The sequence below is a fragment of the Ovis canadensis genome, chromosome 8 (genome assembly GCF_042477335.2).
Source record: "Ovis canadensis isolate MfBH-ARS-UI-01 breed Bighorn chromosome 8, ARS-UI_OviCan_v2, whole genome shotgun sequence".
Classification (NCBI taxonomy): Eukaryota; Metazoa; Chordata; class Mammalia; order Artiodactyla; family Bovidae; genus Ovis; species Ovis canadensis.
The window spans coordinates 68,556,428-68,576,453 of record NC_091252.1 but is presented as its reverse complement, the minus strand read 5'-3'; the positions used below and the strand labels follow the sequence as shown (position 1 = coordinate 68,576,453).

General features: G+C 36.9%; 1 protein-coding gene across 1 annotated transcript in view; it reads left to right on the top strand.

The window, feature by feature from the left end:
• The window catches only part of MOXD1 (monooxygenase DBH like 1), a 95,225-nt gene that overhangs the window by 25,453 nt on the left and 49,746 nt on the right, over positions 1 to 20,026 (top strand). Inside the window, exons 2-4 of the mRNA XM_069599263.1 lie at positions 1,116 to 1,262; positions 3,726 to 3,893; positions 4,062 to 4,145. Coding sequence (XP_069455364.1) covers positions 1,116 to 1,262; positions 3,726 to 3,893; positions 4,062 to 4,145 — 399 coding nt within the window. The remainder of the gene's footprint in view (positions 1 to 1,115; positions 1,263 to 3,725; positions 3,894 to 4,061; positions 4,146 to 20,026) is intronic.

Genomic DNA, 20,026 nt, shown 5'->3' with positions numbered 1-20,026 from the left:
AGAAGATTGGCATTGAGTGAGCTCTAACTATGGTTGGCAGTTTTTTCCCTTATATACTATTTCATGTATTTATCTTTCAAAATTCATACAAAAAGTATGTATTATCTCAATTTTATTTTATTTCCTTTTTTAAAGATGTGGACCATTTTTAAAGTCTTTATTGAATTTGTTACAATATTGCTTCTGTTTTATGTTTTATTTTTATTTGGTCACCAGGCATGAGGGATCTTAGCTCCTCCACCAGGGATCGAGCCCATACCCCTTGCACTGGAAGGTGAAGTCTTAACCACTGGACCATCAAGGAAGTCCCTATCTCAATTTTATTAATGTTAGAACAAAAGTTCAGAGTTTGATTTCGATAATTCATCAACATTTTTGGAGGAGAACTGGGGGGGTCAGATCCTAGTTGTTTGATTCAAAACCTATGTGCTTTCCATTGCATCTGTGTGCTTCCAAGAAGTGATCTTACACCACTGAACTAGTTTAGTATGAGAATTATAGCTGAACCACCGAAACAAAACATCCCTAGTTTTTCAGTATCTTGTAATTCAACTAGAGTCATTTCTTTCCATATTTTGCCACTGCATTTCATTTTAATAAATGTATGCCATTAAAGCTCATGCTAAAAAACCCTATAAGCTTAGTGTGGGTCTCCTTGCTTTTAGAAGTGCAGAAGGTAAGCACCATAAGGTTTAATAGTGGAAAAAGTGCTGACACCGGGCCTGGTCCTGGTTTTGCCGTAAACTAGTCAGTCATTTCACTTTGAAGCAAGTCATTTCCCTGTGTTGAAGTTCTTTTCATCTGTAGAAGGAGGAAAAAGTACTCAGTGATTACTCATTCCATCTCTTTCAATACTCTCTATTATAAATCCACACTGCCTTTTCCTGAAGGGCCAGAAGTTCAAATATGGATTAGTTTCCTAGGGAACTGTCCCTAGGGAGAATACTCCAGCCCCTTGGAAATTCCCAGGACTTAAAAAAATGACTGTAAATACAGGATTTTGTAATAAGCAAACCAGAATTATTTTTCAACAGTATATGTATATGCTCTTAATCTAAATTCTTTTCACTCTAAATTTAGAATAGCTGGATTTTCCTTTTTCATATTTTCCACAGGATTATTTTACAAATGCAAACAGAGAATTGAGAAAAGATGCTCAGCAAGATTACCACCTAGAATATGCCATGGAAAACAGTACACACACAGTAATTGAGTTTGCCAGAGAACTGCATACGTGTGACCTAAATGACAAGAGTATAACGGTAAGAAGTCTATCAGTAAAGGCATGCATGAACAGACTGTACACTTACAGTTGGGACATACTTTGCAGAATAAAAAAGAACAGATATTTAAAAATAACCCTTAGCAACAAAGTCACATAATCTTTTGGGAATATTTTTGAATTCTCCTTAGAAGCCATGGGAGGGCGGGGAACCACCTATGACTACAAACTTCAATAAAGGCAGTTTTTGTGTGAATCTAAAATTTTGAAGAGCTGCTTAAAGTATGTGTGATTTTATCTATAAAAGATTGTAGCTTCTTTATAAAGTTTGAAAATAAGCAATTGATACAGGTTGGAAGAAATCATATTACATAAGAGAGAATTATGATACAAAATACTAGGCTATAATTCATCTGAATTGTAACCGATTCACTTTTGTAAATTTCTAAAGTCAAGATGAATAGTAGACTGATGAAAATTGCCTGTCAACATGTTATACAAGATGTGGTATTGTCAGGCATCATGCAAAAATTAACATCTTTGTACATATGCAAATTAAATATTTAGAGGATCTATAATTCATGTGGTACTTGGAAACTTCCCATGAATTTCTTAAACCAATTTCATTTTGTATAGACCAACAAGATTACCTTTTTTTTTTTTTTGTAATTCAAAGCTTTAAAAATGGGAATGTAAAACTCTGAGGCAGTTTTGATTAACATTCTGCATAAAGAGTAAAAGAGGAAGAAAAATGTGTACAAAAACATGGACCACTTTTATGTAATATATAGTGTTCTTATACTTTAATTGTAATAATAATTATAGTCATTTGACTTATTAAGAAAAAATGTAACCTTTAAAATGAATAGCTTTTGTTTTGTTATTTTCTTTTTTTAAATATAAATTTATTTATTTTAATTGGAGGCTAATTACTTTACAATATTGTATTGGTTTTGCCATACATCAACATGAATCCACCACAGGTGTACACGTGTACACCCCCATCCTGAACCCCTCTCCCACCTCCCTCCCTGTGCCATCCCTCTGGGTCATCCCAGTGCACTAGCCCCGAGCATCCTGTATCATGCATCAAACCTGGACTGGCGATTCATTTCACGTATGATAATATACATGTTTCAGTGCCATTCTCCCAAGTCATCCCACCCTTGCCCTCTCCCACAGACTCCAAGACTGTTCTATCCATCTGTGTCTCTTTTGCTGTCTCACATACAGGATTATCGTTAGGACTTCCCTGGTGGCTCAGACGGTAAAGCGTCTATCTACAATGCGGGAGACCTGGGTTCAATTCCTGGGTTATCATTACTGTGTTATTTATTTTCAATGTTCTTATTATAAAGGTCTGACAAAGGCATCTTTATGTGTGGAGGGACTAAACTATTTTTTTATATCCCAGCACACCCTCCCACTGCCCCACCACCGTTTGGGCAACCAGTTTCCCCTGACAGCACTTTTCCTAGTTGGAATGCCCCATTTCCTTGAAAATTCCCAGAGTTTATGAAATGATTACACCTAGATTCTATGATAATAAACAATCCAGAATCAGAAGTTCCTCTTGCATTTCCACTTTCTCTAAAATCATACATATGATTGGGCTAGAGTCTAGGAAAAGTCTATTGTGAAAATTAAAATCCTGACCTGGGAAGTCATTTTAACGTTCTTTATATTTGTTTGTTTTCGTTAAAATGTTCCATAGCATTGAAACATGTTTTAATTATCCTAAACTCCTGCTACTTAACAAGAGTATTTACCTGGTAACTACTAGTTTGTTTTCAGTAGTTTGGAGTTTTTGCATGACAATGGTTTACTGTTGCTATCAGCATAAAAGGATAACTACTAAGTCACTTGTCCTTCATTCTATTGGGTTGACCACAAAGTCAACCTGGGTTTTTCTGTTAACATCTTACTATGCTGCTGCTGCTGCTTCTAAGCCGCCTCAGTCGTGTCCGATCCTGTGCGACCCCATAGACGGCAACCCACCAGGCTCCCCCGTCTCTGGGACTCTCCAGCAAGAACACTGGAGTGGGTTGCCATTTCCTTCTCCAATGCATGAAAATGAAAAGTGAAAGTGAAGTCGCTCAGTTATGTCTGACTTTTAGCGACCCCATGGACTGCAGCCTACCCAGCTCCTCCGTCCACAGGATTTTCCAGGCAAGAGTATTGGAGTGGGGTGCCATTGCCTTCTCCGAACATCTTACTATAAACCCAAACAAATTTTTTGACCAACCCAATGTTTTGGAACATATTATCTTGCATGGGTATCTTGCATGGGAGAGATGATTTCTTTCAAAAAGGAACTCATCTACTTGGATTTTTAAGACTTAATCAAATTGACACAATTATGTGAGAGACCATATTGAGACTCTGAATGTCATTCTCTTTTCTTTGCTTCTGTATCCTGCTTTAAGTAGCATTCATTAAACTCAATTCAGTGGTAAGGAAAATGCTGTCATGAGACATCACCCTACCCATTTCTGTTCACCAGGAGAGCACGGTAAGGGTGATCTGGGCCTACCACCATGAAGATGTGGGAGAAGCAGGTCCCAAGTACCATGAATCCAATCGTGGTACCAAGAGTCTACGGTTATTGAATCCTGAGAAAACCAATATGTTGTCTACAGCTGTACCATACTTTGACCTGGTCAATCAAGACGTAAGTTTTTTTGTTTTGTTTTCAGGTTTTTATGATTCTAGGGATGGATTTATTGAAACCGTACAATAGTTTTGTTTTTTTTTTACTTAAATTATTGTTTTTAATAGAATATCAAGACAATATGACTTTTGTCCCCTTCTCCTGTTTATTTGTTTATTTTTAAGACAGGTTCCCATCCCAAACAAAGGTACGACATACTGGTGCCAAATGTTTAAGATTCCTATGCTCCAGGAAAAGCATCATGTCATAAAGGTATGTGATTCACTCACAAGCTAAACTTAATTTGTATGAATGGAGGAGAAATTGTTGTTCTTAAAATGAAAATAATAAATTTATAGAAATGATTTTCAATTATTCAAAAGTCACCTAGAGAGCAAGGAATCGGCTTATCTGAATCACCCACTGTCCTAAAAGTTACTGAATTTAACAAGAAACTTGAGTTGTAGCTAGTATTTTATGTTTTGTCTCCTAATTTTATATGCTTAAAGGTTAAAGTTTTGGGATGCATTTGTACACCTCTGGTTATTTCTTAGGTAACAGTTCAACAATTAGAATTCTTGAAATCGCAATTTAAGATAATGTATTTGTATATCAATAAATTCTATCCAGGAAGTTTACATTTCCTACAAATATTGTTTGATAATATCTGCTTCATTGAAAATACTGCATATTTTCATAAAAGTAATTGTTACAGTATTTTTTTTTGAAAATAAGAAAATGAGAAAATTGTAGTGAATTGAAAAACACAGAATTGAGTAATAAATAATGCCTGATTTGCCTGTGACATATAATTTTTATCTAATTCTCACTTCCTCCAGGGATAGGTCTCCCAAAACTTTTGCATCTAATTAGTGAATGAACAGGTATTTTTTAAAAACTTAGAGGTCCTTGCCTCTGTGCTAGCAATTGTTGGAAAATTCCATAGAGGTTGAATATATGATCCATGCTCTCAAAGAACCTACAGTGAGATTGTGGGAGATGTGAACAAGACACAAGAAGGAATAACATAGAATTACGTAGTGTACACAAACTACTGCAGACAATCAGAGGGCCAGATACTGCTGACTTTTTGTCGTCCTCTAGACAGAGAAGGTAATGGCACCCCACTCCAGTACTCTCGCATGGAAAATCCTATGGACGGAGGAGCCTGGTGGGCTGCAGTCCATGTGGTCGCTGAGAGTTGGATTCGACTGAGCAACTTCACCTTCACTTTTCACTTTCGTGCACTGGAGAAGGAAATGGCAACCCACTCCAGTGTTCTTGCCTGGAGAATCCCAGGGATGGGGGAGCCTGGTGGGCTGCCGTCTACGGGGTCGCACAGAGTTGGACACGACGGAAGTGACTTAGCAGACTGTGGTAAAGCAGTGTACATGCAAGAAAGGGAGAAGCTTCTAGATTCTAGAAGGAAACATGCAGGTTTAAAGAGCTCTTTATATGGTCTCTTTACGTAGTCTCAAGTAAGTCACTCTGGGGTAATGCTGCCTGCCCTGGTTTCCTCATCTGTGAAAAGGCAGTCAGTCATTCCATTTTTCCTGCCAACCTCAAAGCATTCTGGCAAGAGATGGAAACATTGAGCACATTCGATAAAGTGATTTAAATTTGTTAATTTCTAATATATTTCTCCAGTGGCACAAATCTGCCTTTTGTTTATAGAATGACTCATAACTACTTAGAGAGGCAAAAGGGGTAGGTTGGAGAATGATTATTGAATTAAATAAGTAGTCCTAAATCTTTGTGGGATATTTTTACAGTCAAATTTACCAACAGTGTGACTGGATGAGTCATCCACCTCCATGCAGTGTTAGTTTCTGTTTTTTGTGTGTGAAAGGAGAATGCAAATTCTAGTCTTCTATGCTTAATAGTGCCTGAGTCCTTCCCTTAAACCAATGAAAAGCCTTTCTCAGAAAAGAGAATGTTATGCATGCTGTGTGTCACTCTATAAAGTTGAACTGGAACCTGGCTTAAAGGTCAAGTATAAAATTATTGGTTAAGCACATGTTTCACAAAACAGGTCCTTGATGCATTTTTCAGCAAATGTTAATTGATAAGATGTGAAGTTCTTAACCACTTACATAAATGCATTTTTTCTTGTTTTTATTAATGCTAATAATTAAGTTGAATGAAATAAAAACAACTGTCTACACTTAAGGAATGGCACTATATGTTCTGACCCTCTGTGTAGGGTATTTGCTTGGTACCTCATCTAAGAATTCTTAGTTTTCCCATTACAAGCATATTATAGTAATGCTCAGATATGTGTGCATCTATTATCTAAGGATATGCTTAGAATTAAGTACTTTGGGGTTCACATTGCTGTTTCAAAGGTATAAAAAGGAATCTCAGTGACTTGAAAGACTTTGGAAATGTTTTTTTTTTTCATGTTTGAAGATCTGTAAGAGGACAAAAATTCTTTACCCTGAACAAGAGGGGTTTTGAGTGAGGGAGGGTAGCAGATTGGCAAGCAGAGCTTATACAAACTTTTGTGGTTACAGGGCAGAAGGTTGGTGACTAAAATTTAAACTCAATTACTTCTCATGAATGGGGCCCCCTTGTTGCCTTAGTGGTAAAGAGTCCGCCTGCCAATGCAGCAGATGCAAGTTTGATCCCTGGGTTGGGAAGATCCCCCGCAGGAGGAAATAGCAACTCATTCCAGTATTCTTGCCAGAAAATCTCATGGACAGAGGAGCCTGGTGGGCTATAGTCCATAGGGTCACAAAGAGTCTGACATGACTTAGCAACTGAACAACACAACAAAAAAATTATTTGCTACTAAAAGTATGAAATAATAAGGTAAGTTATTTGTAAAATTATAAAATAAGAAAGGTAAATAACTTAATCTGCAGGAAAGATTGGGTTATGATATAAATTATTGATGGTTCCAGTTCACTTGTGATTCCATTTTACTGATTTATATTTTGATGATATCAAACAAAGTTGAAAATTATGACTTGAAAATGTTGCTGTTGTCTGATGTCATATACAGAGATTGTGAAAAAAAAATTCTTGGTAAATTATATTAAAACCACACTTCTCATAGGAGATCATCTCTGTGATTCCTTCTTGAGATTCACCCTCCAGCCCATCTCTTCATATTTAAGCGTGACCCTGTTTGAGCTTTGCCAAATAGGTGACATTACCCCCAATTTAAAAATTTTTAGAGGAAGTGATTCTTTCCACTCTCTTTTGTTGTTGTTCAGTCGGTCAGTCATGTTCAACTCTGAGACCCCATGGATGCATCATGCCAGGCTTCCCTGTCCTTCACCATCTCCCGCTCCCAGAGCTTGCTCAAACATGTCCATTGAGTCAGTGATGCCATCCAACAATCTCATCCTTTTGTTGTTCCCTCCTCATCCTGCCTCCACTCTCTTTAGTCAGTATAATATCATTATCACAATTAATAATTGAATATACTCTGCTAGATGCTGGGGCTATCAATTTTTTTGAGGAGCTTTTCGTATCTGCAAATTCTCCCCATAAACTAAACTCCTCATTCATCTGTTTAAATCTGATGTCTTAATCAATTTAATAAATAGCTGTTGATGGCTTATTATGTTAAAGAGTTGGAAAAAGAAAAACATCCAGGTTGAATCATCATCCTTAGTCATCTCCCCTTAAAGGAGATGTCTCCCTAGTAGGAAGGCAGTAGGTAGGTTCTGCATTTGAATGGGCCTGGTTTGAATCCTTCTTTCCATTAGTCATTGAACAGCAGGAAAGTTATTCATCATGTATGTAAAACTCAGTTTCACGATTTAAATAGGAACAATGCTTTCCTAATGGTATTGTTTAGAATAAAGATTAAATTAAATAACAGGCTTAAAAAATTTTATTAGCAGTTGCTACAGTATCCAATACAGAGGATTCTTAATAAATTCAATTTCTATTATCAGTTTATATATTTTCAGTTTTGCTCTCCAAACAACTTTTCATTGAAAACTACTATTTTTGTCTGACGGCCCAGAAAAGGAAGAGCATCATGCTAGAAGGTTGACTATTGCTGAGTTTTAAGAGAGGATTTCTTTTACTAGTTGTGTGATCATGGGAAAATTATTTACTGTCCTGTACCTCAGTTTTCTCATCTGGAGAAATGGACATACTAGTTCTCCTCTAAGAGAGCTGTTATGACCATTAATCAAAGAAGTTTAATATTTGTAATTTAAAACAGTGCCTGGCACATAGCATTTGTTAAATAAAGTAGCTAAATAAAATTATGTTGATCACTAGTGATACACAGTTGCTAATCTGTTGAATATCTTGTTGGGTTTTTGGGTTCCTGTGGGATTCCAAACCAGCTAACCTTTTCTAGACAGAATTCTAAATAAAACCTGGATTGTCACTTGTTTCATTTAGGCAGGCCACTCTGAGAACTTTCTGCTCTGGAAAAATTGAAATTGAGTGAAAAAAACACTCATCTCTCTCTTCTTCAGCAGTAGATACAAGAAGGGAAATCCTATGCTTTCTACTTGCTGCTGGACAGCATATCTTTCTTGCCATTAAATTAGAAGCTGCTGCCCTTTTCTGTTGGTGGCATTCATAAATCTGTGTGGTTTAATTTGGGGGAATGTTTCCTGGGATAAGGAAATCTAAGCACAATTGACATTGAATACCCATGAAATGTCCTTGAAGCCAGAGTACTGTATACCCATGAAATGTCACTCAAAAATCAATTTTCCTATGCTAGACACACAGCGTGAAACTGTGACTTTATACACGATATTAAATGAACACTGCTGCCCATTTTCCCTGTCACATTCATTCCTTCTTCTTTCTTAAATGAAAGGACACCATCAAATGGAAAAATTTAGCGTTAACACATTCTGAAACATCAAGTGTGATAGCAGGTCTCTATTTCTGAAAATGTGTACTAAATTTAGTAAAATGTGGGAATTCTTGGTGTCAAAATACATATATTGACAACTATTAGAGTGATTTCTTCTCAGTCTACTTCCTTTTCCCCCTTGAAATGATATTTCAAAATAGATCTTAACTGGTGTGATTTTTTTTCCCCCTGATGGAAATAGCATGTTGGTTTCTCATCAGGATGCTTTTATACGGACTCCATGCTTTAGTTCTCATTCTTTCACTGTGTGTTTACCTTCTGTTTCACTTTATTCTGTGGCAGACTAGTAGGTATTTATTATTGACCATTGACTGAACGATTGTTTGTTTTTTCATCCATTTTCGTTCCAACTCCATAGTACTTGTTCAGGTTTCCTGGTGTTTCCCTTTTATCTTTTATTAATTCAACCATATTTCCTAAAGGCAAGCTTTGGCTCTCCAGATAGATTTATTTAGTATGTTGAAAAAAATTAATTTTAAAAGTATGCTTTGTGTAAAAATACTTTGCATTCCTCTTAAATAGTTTGCAACACTGTATTTGGTTATTTGGCTCAGACGGTAAAGCGTCTGCCTACAATGCAGGAGACCTGGGTTCAATCCCTGGGTCAGGAAGATCTCCTGGAGAAAGAAATGGCACCCCACTCCAGTATCTTGCCTGGAAAATCCGTGGACGGAGGAGTCTGGTGGGTTACACTCCATGAGGTCGCAAAGAGTCGGACATGACTGAGCAACTTCACTTTCACTTTCCTTTCCCTTTTCTTAACATCAATGTATTACCATTGACATCTGTGAATTTTATCACGATTGACAAGACAGATGGTTTTTGACCTTATGGGAAAAAAAAGATCATGTGATAAAATCATAAGAATCCTCTTCTTTGGGATTTTGTCATCCAAAATTTACAAATACCAAAATAATTTTACCTTTATATCCAAATATATCTGAAATGTTATATATCTTTTATCTACCAGAGAAGAGTTGAAAATACTTGGGTGTTTACTGTAACTGTCTGAAACCGTAACTTGGAACAGAAGTTGGTAGGAGCACCGCCCCTAACAATAATGAATTGACTCAAATTAGCACATTTTAAGGATTGTTGACTTAGCTTCTCAGTGTTGCCAAGTTCTTTCTAGATCCTCTTGGGTTACATAGACTTTACAAAAACATTGGGGATTGTCTAGCTACATGGGTGTTCTTAATAGCCACTTGAGAGTGGAGGTAATTGAATTCACATTGAAAGCATGTCTTTTCATGGAAGTGATTTATTGCTAACTCTGTCACTAATTAGCTTTCTGACCTTAGAGAAAGTACTTAACCTCGCCCTGATCCTCAAATTCCTTGTCTATAAGATAAAGGGATTGGACCAGATGATTTCAATTGGCTCTTTTTTACTTCTAAGTATCTATGGCTTGCTGAAAACTAAAACTGAAATCTGTGTGGGGGTTTGAATGCCCTGTGGTGTGACTTCCTGATATGCCTGATTCTCACCATCCCTGGGCAGGTGCTCCAGGGTGAAAACGCTTAGGACCCCACTGCTTCCTTTGATGTTAAAAGTCCTCCTTCTTAAAGTTAAAAGTCTCCTTCTTTAGTCCCTTGGTCATGGGCTTAGTATATATTCTTTTTTTAAAATTAATTTTTGTTGGAGTACAGTTACTTTAATGGCAACCCACTCCAGTACTCTTGCCTGGAGAATCCCATGGACGGAGGAGTCTGGTAGGCTACAGTCCACAGGGTCACAAAGAGTCGAACACGACTGAGTGACTTCACCTCACCTCACCTCATAGTTGCTTTACTATGTTGTGTTAGTTTCTACCGTATAGCAAAGTTAATCAGCTTTATATATATATACACATATACCCCCTCTATTTAGGATTTCCTTCCTATTTAAATCAGCATAGAGCACTGAGTTCCCTGAGCTATACAGTAGGTTCTCATTGGTTGTCTATTTTCTACATAATATCAGTAGTGTGTATATGTCAATCCCAACCTCCCAATTCATCCCACCCCTTTCCCTCCCGCCCCTTAGTGTTCATACGTTTGTTCTCTTCATCTGTGTCTCTATTTCTGCTTTGCAAATGAGATCATCTATACCATTTTTCTAGATTCTACATATATACACTAATATACGATATTTGTTTTTCTCTTTCTGACTTACTTCACTCTGTATAACAGTCTCAAAGTCCGTCCACATCTCTAACTCTTAGCATATATTCTGAGGCTTAGGTTTCCATCTATAAAGAGGATAACAATAGTACTTGTCTCAAATGGTAGCTGTCATTATAAAATGAGACATTATGTGTAGAGTTCTTATGTGTTTGGCATATATTAGGTAGCTCAGTAATTACTAGCTATATTCCCAGTTTACTTTGGTTTTCAGATACCTCTAAATCTTGGAAATAATCCAAATAAAATAATCTAAATAAATAAACAATGAAATAAATCTAAATATTGGGAATAATGTCCTTTTAAAAATAATAAGGATTGAAATTAAGAATGGCAGGGTGAGGAAGGCTCGTAGGTTGGCATAGCGCCCAGGATGGACTCTGGAGATAGGTAAGGGTTGTGTTCTAATTCAGCTTTTCATTAACTGAATGATCCTGGGCAAACTAAACTCTGTGCATCTTCAGTTGTGAGGTAGGAAAAATAATTTCCAGTAAAGATGAAATGATTACAAGTGAAAACACCTGTTCCATAATTGACTCATAATTGCTTGTTTTCTTCTCTTGATGGGGATTATAGAGATGGATGATTATGAATTCATCTAGTATTTTCTCATACTTAAAGTCAGGATTGCCCTGAAATCATGGTAGGCAGTCAGTCTCTATTTTATTTTGACGAAAAGATTCCTTGGGAATTAGATTTCATAGCTTGCTTCCATTATTCTAAACCAAATGAAATCTAAGCTAATTTCCTCCTGTTCTTGTCTTACTAAGGATAAAAACCAGCTGGTGACTAACCTCTGGGAAATATTCTTTCACATTCTTAGATCGCCCATTAACTTTCCACTCTATGGCCTTAAAAAATTTTCCACAGACATAAAAAGATAGTTATTCTTCTTTGTTGCTCTTCTACCACCCAACTCTACACCCAATCTACTCTATCTCTTTTTTTAATAGTCCAAAAGGTTGGACTGCAGAATTGAAAAGCGTTAGCTCATTTATTGATAATTATTGGCTATAAAAGCTGGTAAATATTTTGGTTAACAGCACTTCTTTGAAATAGTATTAAGAAGGAATTCCCTGGTGGGCCAGTCATTAGGACTCTGGGCTTTCACTGCAGGGACACAGGTTCCATCCCTGGTCAGGGGAACTAAGATCCATGCAACCTTAGCAATAAATAAATAGAAATTTTTTAAAAATGGAGTACTAAAATATTTAGGTTGGATTCTAGATGTTGATGGCACAATAAAATTAAGAAATGTGGAAATATTAATATATGAATGACTTTACTTAGATACAAAGAAGTATGTAAGTAAAATATTTTTTTGCTACTTGAGATATATTATCTTGTTGGATTTTCACAGCCTCCCTCTAACACCACTTTCCAGATGAACACAGTGAGGCATGGCATGCATAAAGAACTTGCTTAACTTTACACAAGGTCTATGAAACAGAGGCAAGATTGAACACAGGTCTTCATAGCAAAGCTAGTAGGTCTTTTTCTCTACAATACTACTAGCCCAGGCCTCTTGATTTTTCTGGGTGATCTATGCCAGTGGGAGCCTCCCCAGTGCTCAGCAGTAAAGAATCCCCCTGCAATGCAGGAGACCCAGGTTCAAACCCTGGGTCAGGAAGATTTCCCTGGAGGAGGTCATGGCAACGCACTCCAGTATTCTTGCCTGGAGAATTCCCATGGGCAGAGGAAGCTGATGGACTACAGTCCATGGCATCTCAAGGAGTTGGGCATGACTGAATGACTGAGCACACATGCACACATATGCCAGTGAAACATAAATACTACTAGCCCAGGCCTTTCTAGGTGATATATGCCAATGGAACTTAATTTGAATAAGCTCCTCAGTATCCAGGCTGTGGATACTTTTGTATCCTATAAGATCTGTTCCTAGACAGAACCTTCCATAAATATCAGTATAAAGATCCTGGGAACTGAGTTAGAAAAGATTTGCATTAGGTTGACTAGGTGAAGGATTATGCACATGGGTACAATAAGGCACAGAATGTTAGATCTCTGAGATGATGTTAGGGAGAAAGGAACTGGAAATAATTTCAGCGGGAAGAAATGCTACCTGTCTTGCAGCATAAGGATGATTGGAAACAAGCCCATAGCCTTCTGTATAAGCTGAGTTACAGTCATCTTTGGAATTAAGTGAAAAAATGATAATGACTTATTTTGTTCTCTTTCACTGTATAAAAAGAGACTTGTGAGAAAAAAATACCAACATTTTCATCTGGAAGTTAAATGTATGGCAAAATGCCTAGAGAGCAAGGACCCTAAAAGCAAGAAGAGCCATGTTGTTGGAGAGAGGTCTAGAAATGTTGGTCTCTCTGAATGACCTAAGAATCAGTCTGAGTGCGGGTTCTAATCCTGCAGTAAACATTGGTCAGCGGATCAATCATGTGTCTGCATCACAGTGCTTCTCATAAGATAGAGTTCACATAAACAACACAACTCAAAGGCTATAAATCCATATAACTGAGAGGTTGTCCTAAGTGATCTTGAACCCTTAAAATTCTATGGCTAGTTAAATATTGAAATTGAAAAAACTGGAAATGTATCAAATAAATGGATACATTCATAAAGTTTATAAGATAAACTGTAATAAAAAGTTACACTAAAAATTAGAAAGAGTGTGAAGATGATTTGTGTGTATTTCCGTGGGATATAACACACCAACTTTGCTTTGATGTCTATTTTCAATGTAAGGAAATTGTATACTTATCAAAACAGGATGCCATCCATTAATGACATCCTTTTTAATGCAACATTGAAATTTTTTATAGTTTTTATGAATGGAGCTTTTAGTAAAACGGCACTAGTCGTAAAGAATCTGCCTGCCAATGCAGGAGATGCAAGAGACACAGGTTCGGTCCCTGGGTCAGGAAGATCCTCTGGAGAAGAAAATGGCAACCCACTCCCATGGACAGAGGAGCTTGGCGGGCTATAGTCCATGGGATTGCAGAGAGTCAGACATGACTGAGTGACTGAACACATTACAACAAAAAATTATGTATGTGCTAGAAATTAAGTTTAAATAAGAGTTATTTACTATTCAAGTTTATAAACTCAAATTAAAGAATAGTTTTATACAATCCTGATCAAGTTATAAAAGATTGCACTGTTGTGGATCTTTATCAAACCTTTCACTACATTTGAAATGAATGTATTTTTATGTCAAAAATTCAGAATATACCTGATTTTAATAATGTATATATATTTTATGAAGAAGAATATTATGCTAATATATCAAAAGAAGTTATGGTTGAGTCTTGCTTCATTGAATAATTCTGTTTTTCTAGATTCATCACCTGGGGTACACATTAGAACCATCTGGATGGACTCTTTAGGGATAGAATCCAGACTTTTATGTTGCTGTCATTTGCACAAGTTCCCCAGATGAACTTGAAACAAATCCCATGGTTGAGAACCAGTGTTTTATATTTATTAAAATTTCCCAGGAGACCATATTTAAATTATATTTTATAGCACCTAGTAAGGTGCTCTTCATATTACATAGCATCCATGCATATTTTTATAGTTATACACTGTTTTAATTAACAACTATTGTAAAAATTGAACACACATCAAATGTCTCCTGTTGAAATGCACTGTTGTCTGCACATGAAGAAGATTTAAGCAATTTATGGTTTTGAGATAGTTTGTTCCTGATGCATTGCATATTTCTTTGTGGAAGTGGAGAGGCGAAAACACCAGCTGTTTCCTGGAACCACAGCTGACTTTCATTATAAAATTTCAATGAACTAATTCAGATATAAGGGATACTTTCTTCTATGAAGGGAAAAGGTTTATGTTCTAGTGAAACTTATACATCAAGTTAACTCTATACATTAACGTTTATAATGTAATGGATCCATTTTAGAAACTGTATACGGAAGGCCACCTTGCTGACTTTTAAATGCATTCCATTACCAACAAAGAGATATCTTTTCATCAGTGTAATCTCACTGAATTGCTCTGTGTGGAATCATAAATATTAACTAAAGTCCAGACCATGTAAATAATAAGTACATAAATGCTACCAAAACCTCTCAGCCTTTCACTTAATGTGAAGAAGTCTTACGAATATAGAAGAGGTACTTTGCTCATGACATATTTCAGAAATCAGGTGTGTACTTAATACACTATATGCTTAATCAGTGGGAAGTAGTCCCTCAAACTATCCTGTAAATCGCAAAGAATTATCAGTGAGTGTTTAGTGAGTACCCGCTTCAGACAATGCTATGTCTTTTGTCAAACACAAGGTGATATAAGATATGGCCTTTCACCCCAGTGATCTCCTAGTCTAGATGGGGAGAAGAGACGCACATGAATGAGAGAGAAACCCTAAAGCTGGCAAGCGAACATTGCTGTCAAACGACATAGTACAGGCAGCGAAGGCGAAAAGAAAGGAGTGAAGGTCTGGGCACAGTCCCACGCCATATGGAAAGGATCATCTTGGGAGAGTACAACCAGATGGATCTTAGGTAAGAATCCAGGTGTGGTGAGGATGACCAGGAGACAACCCCTTGTTTATGTGCTTAAACGCCAATATAAAACTAGACGAAAGACACTTACTGAAAACATCATACATTCTGTGAGTCACCAACCCTCATAAAACAGCCTAGGAAATAAGTAGTATTATTATCCTCATTTTACAGATGAGGAAACTGAAGCCCAGAGAAGTAAGTTGCTCATTGCTGGTACTTTTCCTGTTTGTATACTTTTCCCCAAGGAAGAAAGTGTATTTTAAAAATATACATGGACGAGCACTTTTGCTGACTTAATCTCAAAATATGACTATTTAGGCCCGTGGCAAAAAACAATCATTAGCTGAAAACTAAGATTCTTGCTTCAGCAGTAAAGTTTTGAAGTTGGTCTGTGCAGAAGTTTCCATCTGGTCCCACATGTGGCAAATAATCCTCGATGCTCCAGCCAACATCTGTCTGGGCTCCAGCCGGCCAGCAGCTGCCGGCTGAACTTTAAATCCATAGTCTGGTTATGTTAGATTAGAATGCAGAATCCCAGCAGTTACTTGTTGTCAGGGTAACTGCATTTTTTGATCAGAGAATGCCTTCACCATACCACACCAAAGCCCCTCATGTGAAATATTGAAAGGAACTGTAGACTATGGCTTTCGCTACCTAAATGGGGTCACTGATTTTATCTTGAATGATACCATTGTGTAGCTTTGTCCCCAGTCATGAACTTACAGTTTTACTTATGTTAAAACTCTGGGTAGTTGCGTCAATGCCCTCCAAAATAGAAACCAAGGCTACCTCTAATTGCACACACATGCATATAAGCATTTAGTTCTTTAACGAAAAGCTGCAGACAGTTCCTCAGAGGAGAGTGATGGCCTTTCAGTTCTTGTGGAAATGAGAGGTCTTTCCCAAGAGCTCTAGTCACTGTAGGGTGGCTTGACTGCTGAGGTTGCTGGACGTCCATTCCCATTGTCAACGTCAGCCATGTTTCCTCAGTAGTTTGCAAGTATGTACTATGTGTGGGCTTCTTTATACGAGAGGTTTGTATCACTTAGTTCCTTATTTTATAGAATCATGGACCTGGTAAGGATCTCAAGAGAGAGTTTATTCATTTATTGCCTGAGATTTGAAAAAATACTGCTTTGAAACGACCCTCCAAAGAAGCATATTTCTCATAGTTATTAAAAATTTCCAAATCTATCTTTATTCATGAACTTGGATATTTTCTCCATGATAGCTGATCTTAACATCATAACTTCAAGGCAAAATTAGTTCTTTTGAATGGAAACAACACAGTTTTTCATCATATCAATAAATACAGTGTTATTTATTATGCTGTTATTGAATATGCTTCTCATATGTTTTATGATATTGGTATCAGTGTATGTTGTTATTGTTCAGTTACTAAGTTGTATCCGATTTTTTGTGACCCCATAAACTGCAACATGCCAGGCTTCCCTGTCCTTCACTATTTCCCTGATTTTGCTCAAACTCATCCCACTGAGTCCACGATGTCATCCAACCATCTCATCCTCTGTTGTCCCCTTTTCCTCCTGCCTTCAGTCTTTCCCAGCATCAGGTTCTTTTCCAATGAGTCTGCTCTTCTCATCAAGTAGCCAAAATATTAGAGCTTCAGCTTCAGCACCAGTCCTTCCAATGAATATCCGGGTTCACTTCCTTTAGGATTGACTGGTTTGATCTCCTTGCTGTCCAAGGGACTCTCGAGAGTCTTCTCCAGCAACACAGTTCAAAAGCATCAGTTCTTCGGCACTCAGCTTTTATGATCCAGCTCTGACATCCATACATGACTACTGGAAAAACCACGGCTTTGACTATATGCACCTGCAAAATGTAGATAATGATTCTTGTCTTTTCAATGTTATTCTGAAAGTGCTTTAAAAATACTGATTTTAGAAAACAAATATGCGTTGATTGGTCCTAATGTTCCAGCCACTGTGCTAAGTACTATTAATACTTATACTGTTTTGCAGAGAAGGAAGCTAAGGTTCAGAAAATGTAGTTGTCTTTCTTAATGTTACAGAGGATTTAGTATTATAAAACATATTCACTTAGCAGTGGGAGCTTACACAATATATTATACATACCAAAGTTTCAAGGACCCTGTCTTTGCAGTCACTTAGAGCTGGTTTCAAATCCTGGCTCTCCCATTGACCATTTGTGTGACCTTTGTTGTTGTTATTGTTGTTCAGTCACTAAGTCATATCTGACCTTCTGTGATTCCATGGGCTGCAGTATGCCGGACTTCCCTGTCTTTCACTGTCTCCTGGAGTTTGCTCAGACTCATGTCCATTGAACTGGTGATGCCCTCCAACCATCATGTCCTCTGTCATCCCCTTCTGCTCCTTTCAGTCTTTCCCAGCATCAGGGCCTCTTCCAATGAGTTGGCTCTTTGTATCAGGTGGCCAAAGTATTGGAGCTTCAGCTTCAGCATCAGCCCTTCCAGTGAATAGTCAGGATTGATTTCCTTTAGGATTGACTGGTTTGGTCTTCTTGCTGTCCAAGAGCCTGTCAAGAGTCTTCCCCAGCACCACAATTTAAAAGCATCAATTCTTCAATGCTCAGCTTTCTTTATGATCTAACTCTCACATTCATACATGACTACTGGAAAAACCATAGTTTTGACTATATGAACCTTTCTTGGCAAAGTGATATCTCTCCTTTTTAATACTCTGTCTAGGTTTGTTATAGCTTTCCTTCCAAGGAGCAAGTGTCTTTATTTCACGGCTGCCGTCACCGTCTGCAGTGATTTTGAAGTCCAAGAAAATAGTCTCTCACTCTTTCCACTTTTTCCCCATCTATTTGCCATGAAGTGATAGGACCAGATACCATGATCTTAGTTTTTGAATGTTGAGTTTTATGCCAGTTTTTAACTCTCCTGTTTCACTCTCATCCAGCTCTTTAGCTCCTCTTCACTTTCTGTCATTAGGATGGTATCATCTGCATATCTGAAATTGTTGACTTTTCTCCCAGTACTCTTGATTCCAGCTTGTGATTCATCCAGCCCGGCATTTCACATGATGTATTCTGCATAGAAGTTAAATAAGCAAGGTGATAATATACAGCCTTGATGTACTCCTTGACCAATTTTGAGCCAGTCCATTGTTCCATGTCCGGGTCAAACTGTTGCTCTTGTCCTGCATACAGGTTTCTCAGGAGACAGGTAAGGTGATCTGGTATTCCCATCTCTTTAAGAATTTTCCACAGTGTGACCTTGGATGAGTTAAACAGAATTCTGAATGTCACCTTCTTCATTGGCAAAATGGAGATACCACCTACTCATAATTTCCTGAAAATGTGTATAAAGCACATGATGTAAATGCATGGTATGGTTATTTTTTACTCTAACACTCTAAAACTTCTGTTTGCTTTCATCAACATTTATTTTCATGGTTGCAGAAAATGAAGTCTCATGGAAAAAGAACTACCTTTCTCATCCAGTTAATTAATTGAAACTGGGATTCAGACTTAGGTCATAAATTCCAAATTGCTGTTACTGATCTCTTTTTCAACATATGAAATAAAAAACAATTTTACAGTAAAAAAAAAAATACACCCAGAATACACCCACGGTTTGTAACCATTTCTAACCTGTCATCTTTCAATAATCTCTAATGAAATAATTTATAGAGCTTTTGAAAAAGTTCTAAATTAATGAATAATTACATCCAAGTAATTTAGAGCAGTTGTGAAACTCAGTTTGATTTCATTGACTTTTTTGAGACATTAAAAAGAAGAGAACATTGAAATATGTTTGTTTATAGCCAAGTGGATTTCACATTATATATTGGTCCTTTATAATTTGCTATTCACTATTTCTGCTATCTTCACTTTTATTTCTGTATTCATTTTTAAGCTAAAGCTTGGTTCTTAACAAGAACTAGGCTGCCAAATGTATCTTATTTGTTCCTTAAGGTAAACTCCCGTTTCTAGAAGTTGTAAGATTCACAAATGAATCAAATTTACAAGGTTAGGGAACTAAGGTTTGTTTTTTTTTTAAATGATAAACAGGAAATGTCAGTACTCTGAGTAATATTTTCCACTCATATAGCAAATAAATTTTCCAATGGATTTTTGGATTGGTCACTTTATATCAAAGGATATTTGTTCCAAGTGCTAAAAGATATTTTATAGAAAACTTTATTCTTCTGCTTGAATTAATAGCATGTGATATTTATGTGATAAGATGTCCTCCTGGACTAGCCTTTAATAATCTTGAAAAGAGATCACAACTATTAAAATTTTGTCCTCATTATTTGAAAGATTAAGGAGTTTGTTCTGTGCACTTTCTCAGGAGAATGCTTTAGTTTTTTCTCCTTTCTTGGGGTCTATTTTGAGTAATGTTCACATTTACCTGTGCTGATTGAATATAAAATTTGAAAACTGCATTTATGAGGTGATGAGATGTTCTTATTTTTAATTTAAATGCTGAGAGTTTAAGAAAAAAATTTTATAGGTCTTTTAAAAAAGATTTACTTATTATTTTTTGGCAGTGCTGAATCTTCCTTTCTGCACAGGCATTCTATAGTTGTGGTGCAGGGGCTTCTCACTGTGGTGGCTTCTCTCGTGGAACACAGGCTCCAGGCACTTGGGCTTCAGCAGCTGTGGCTTGCAGGTTCT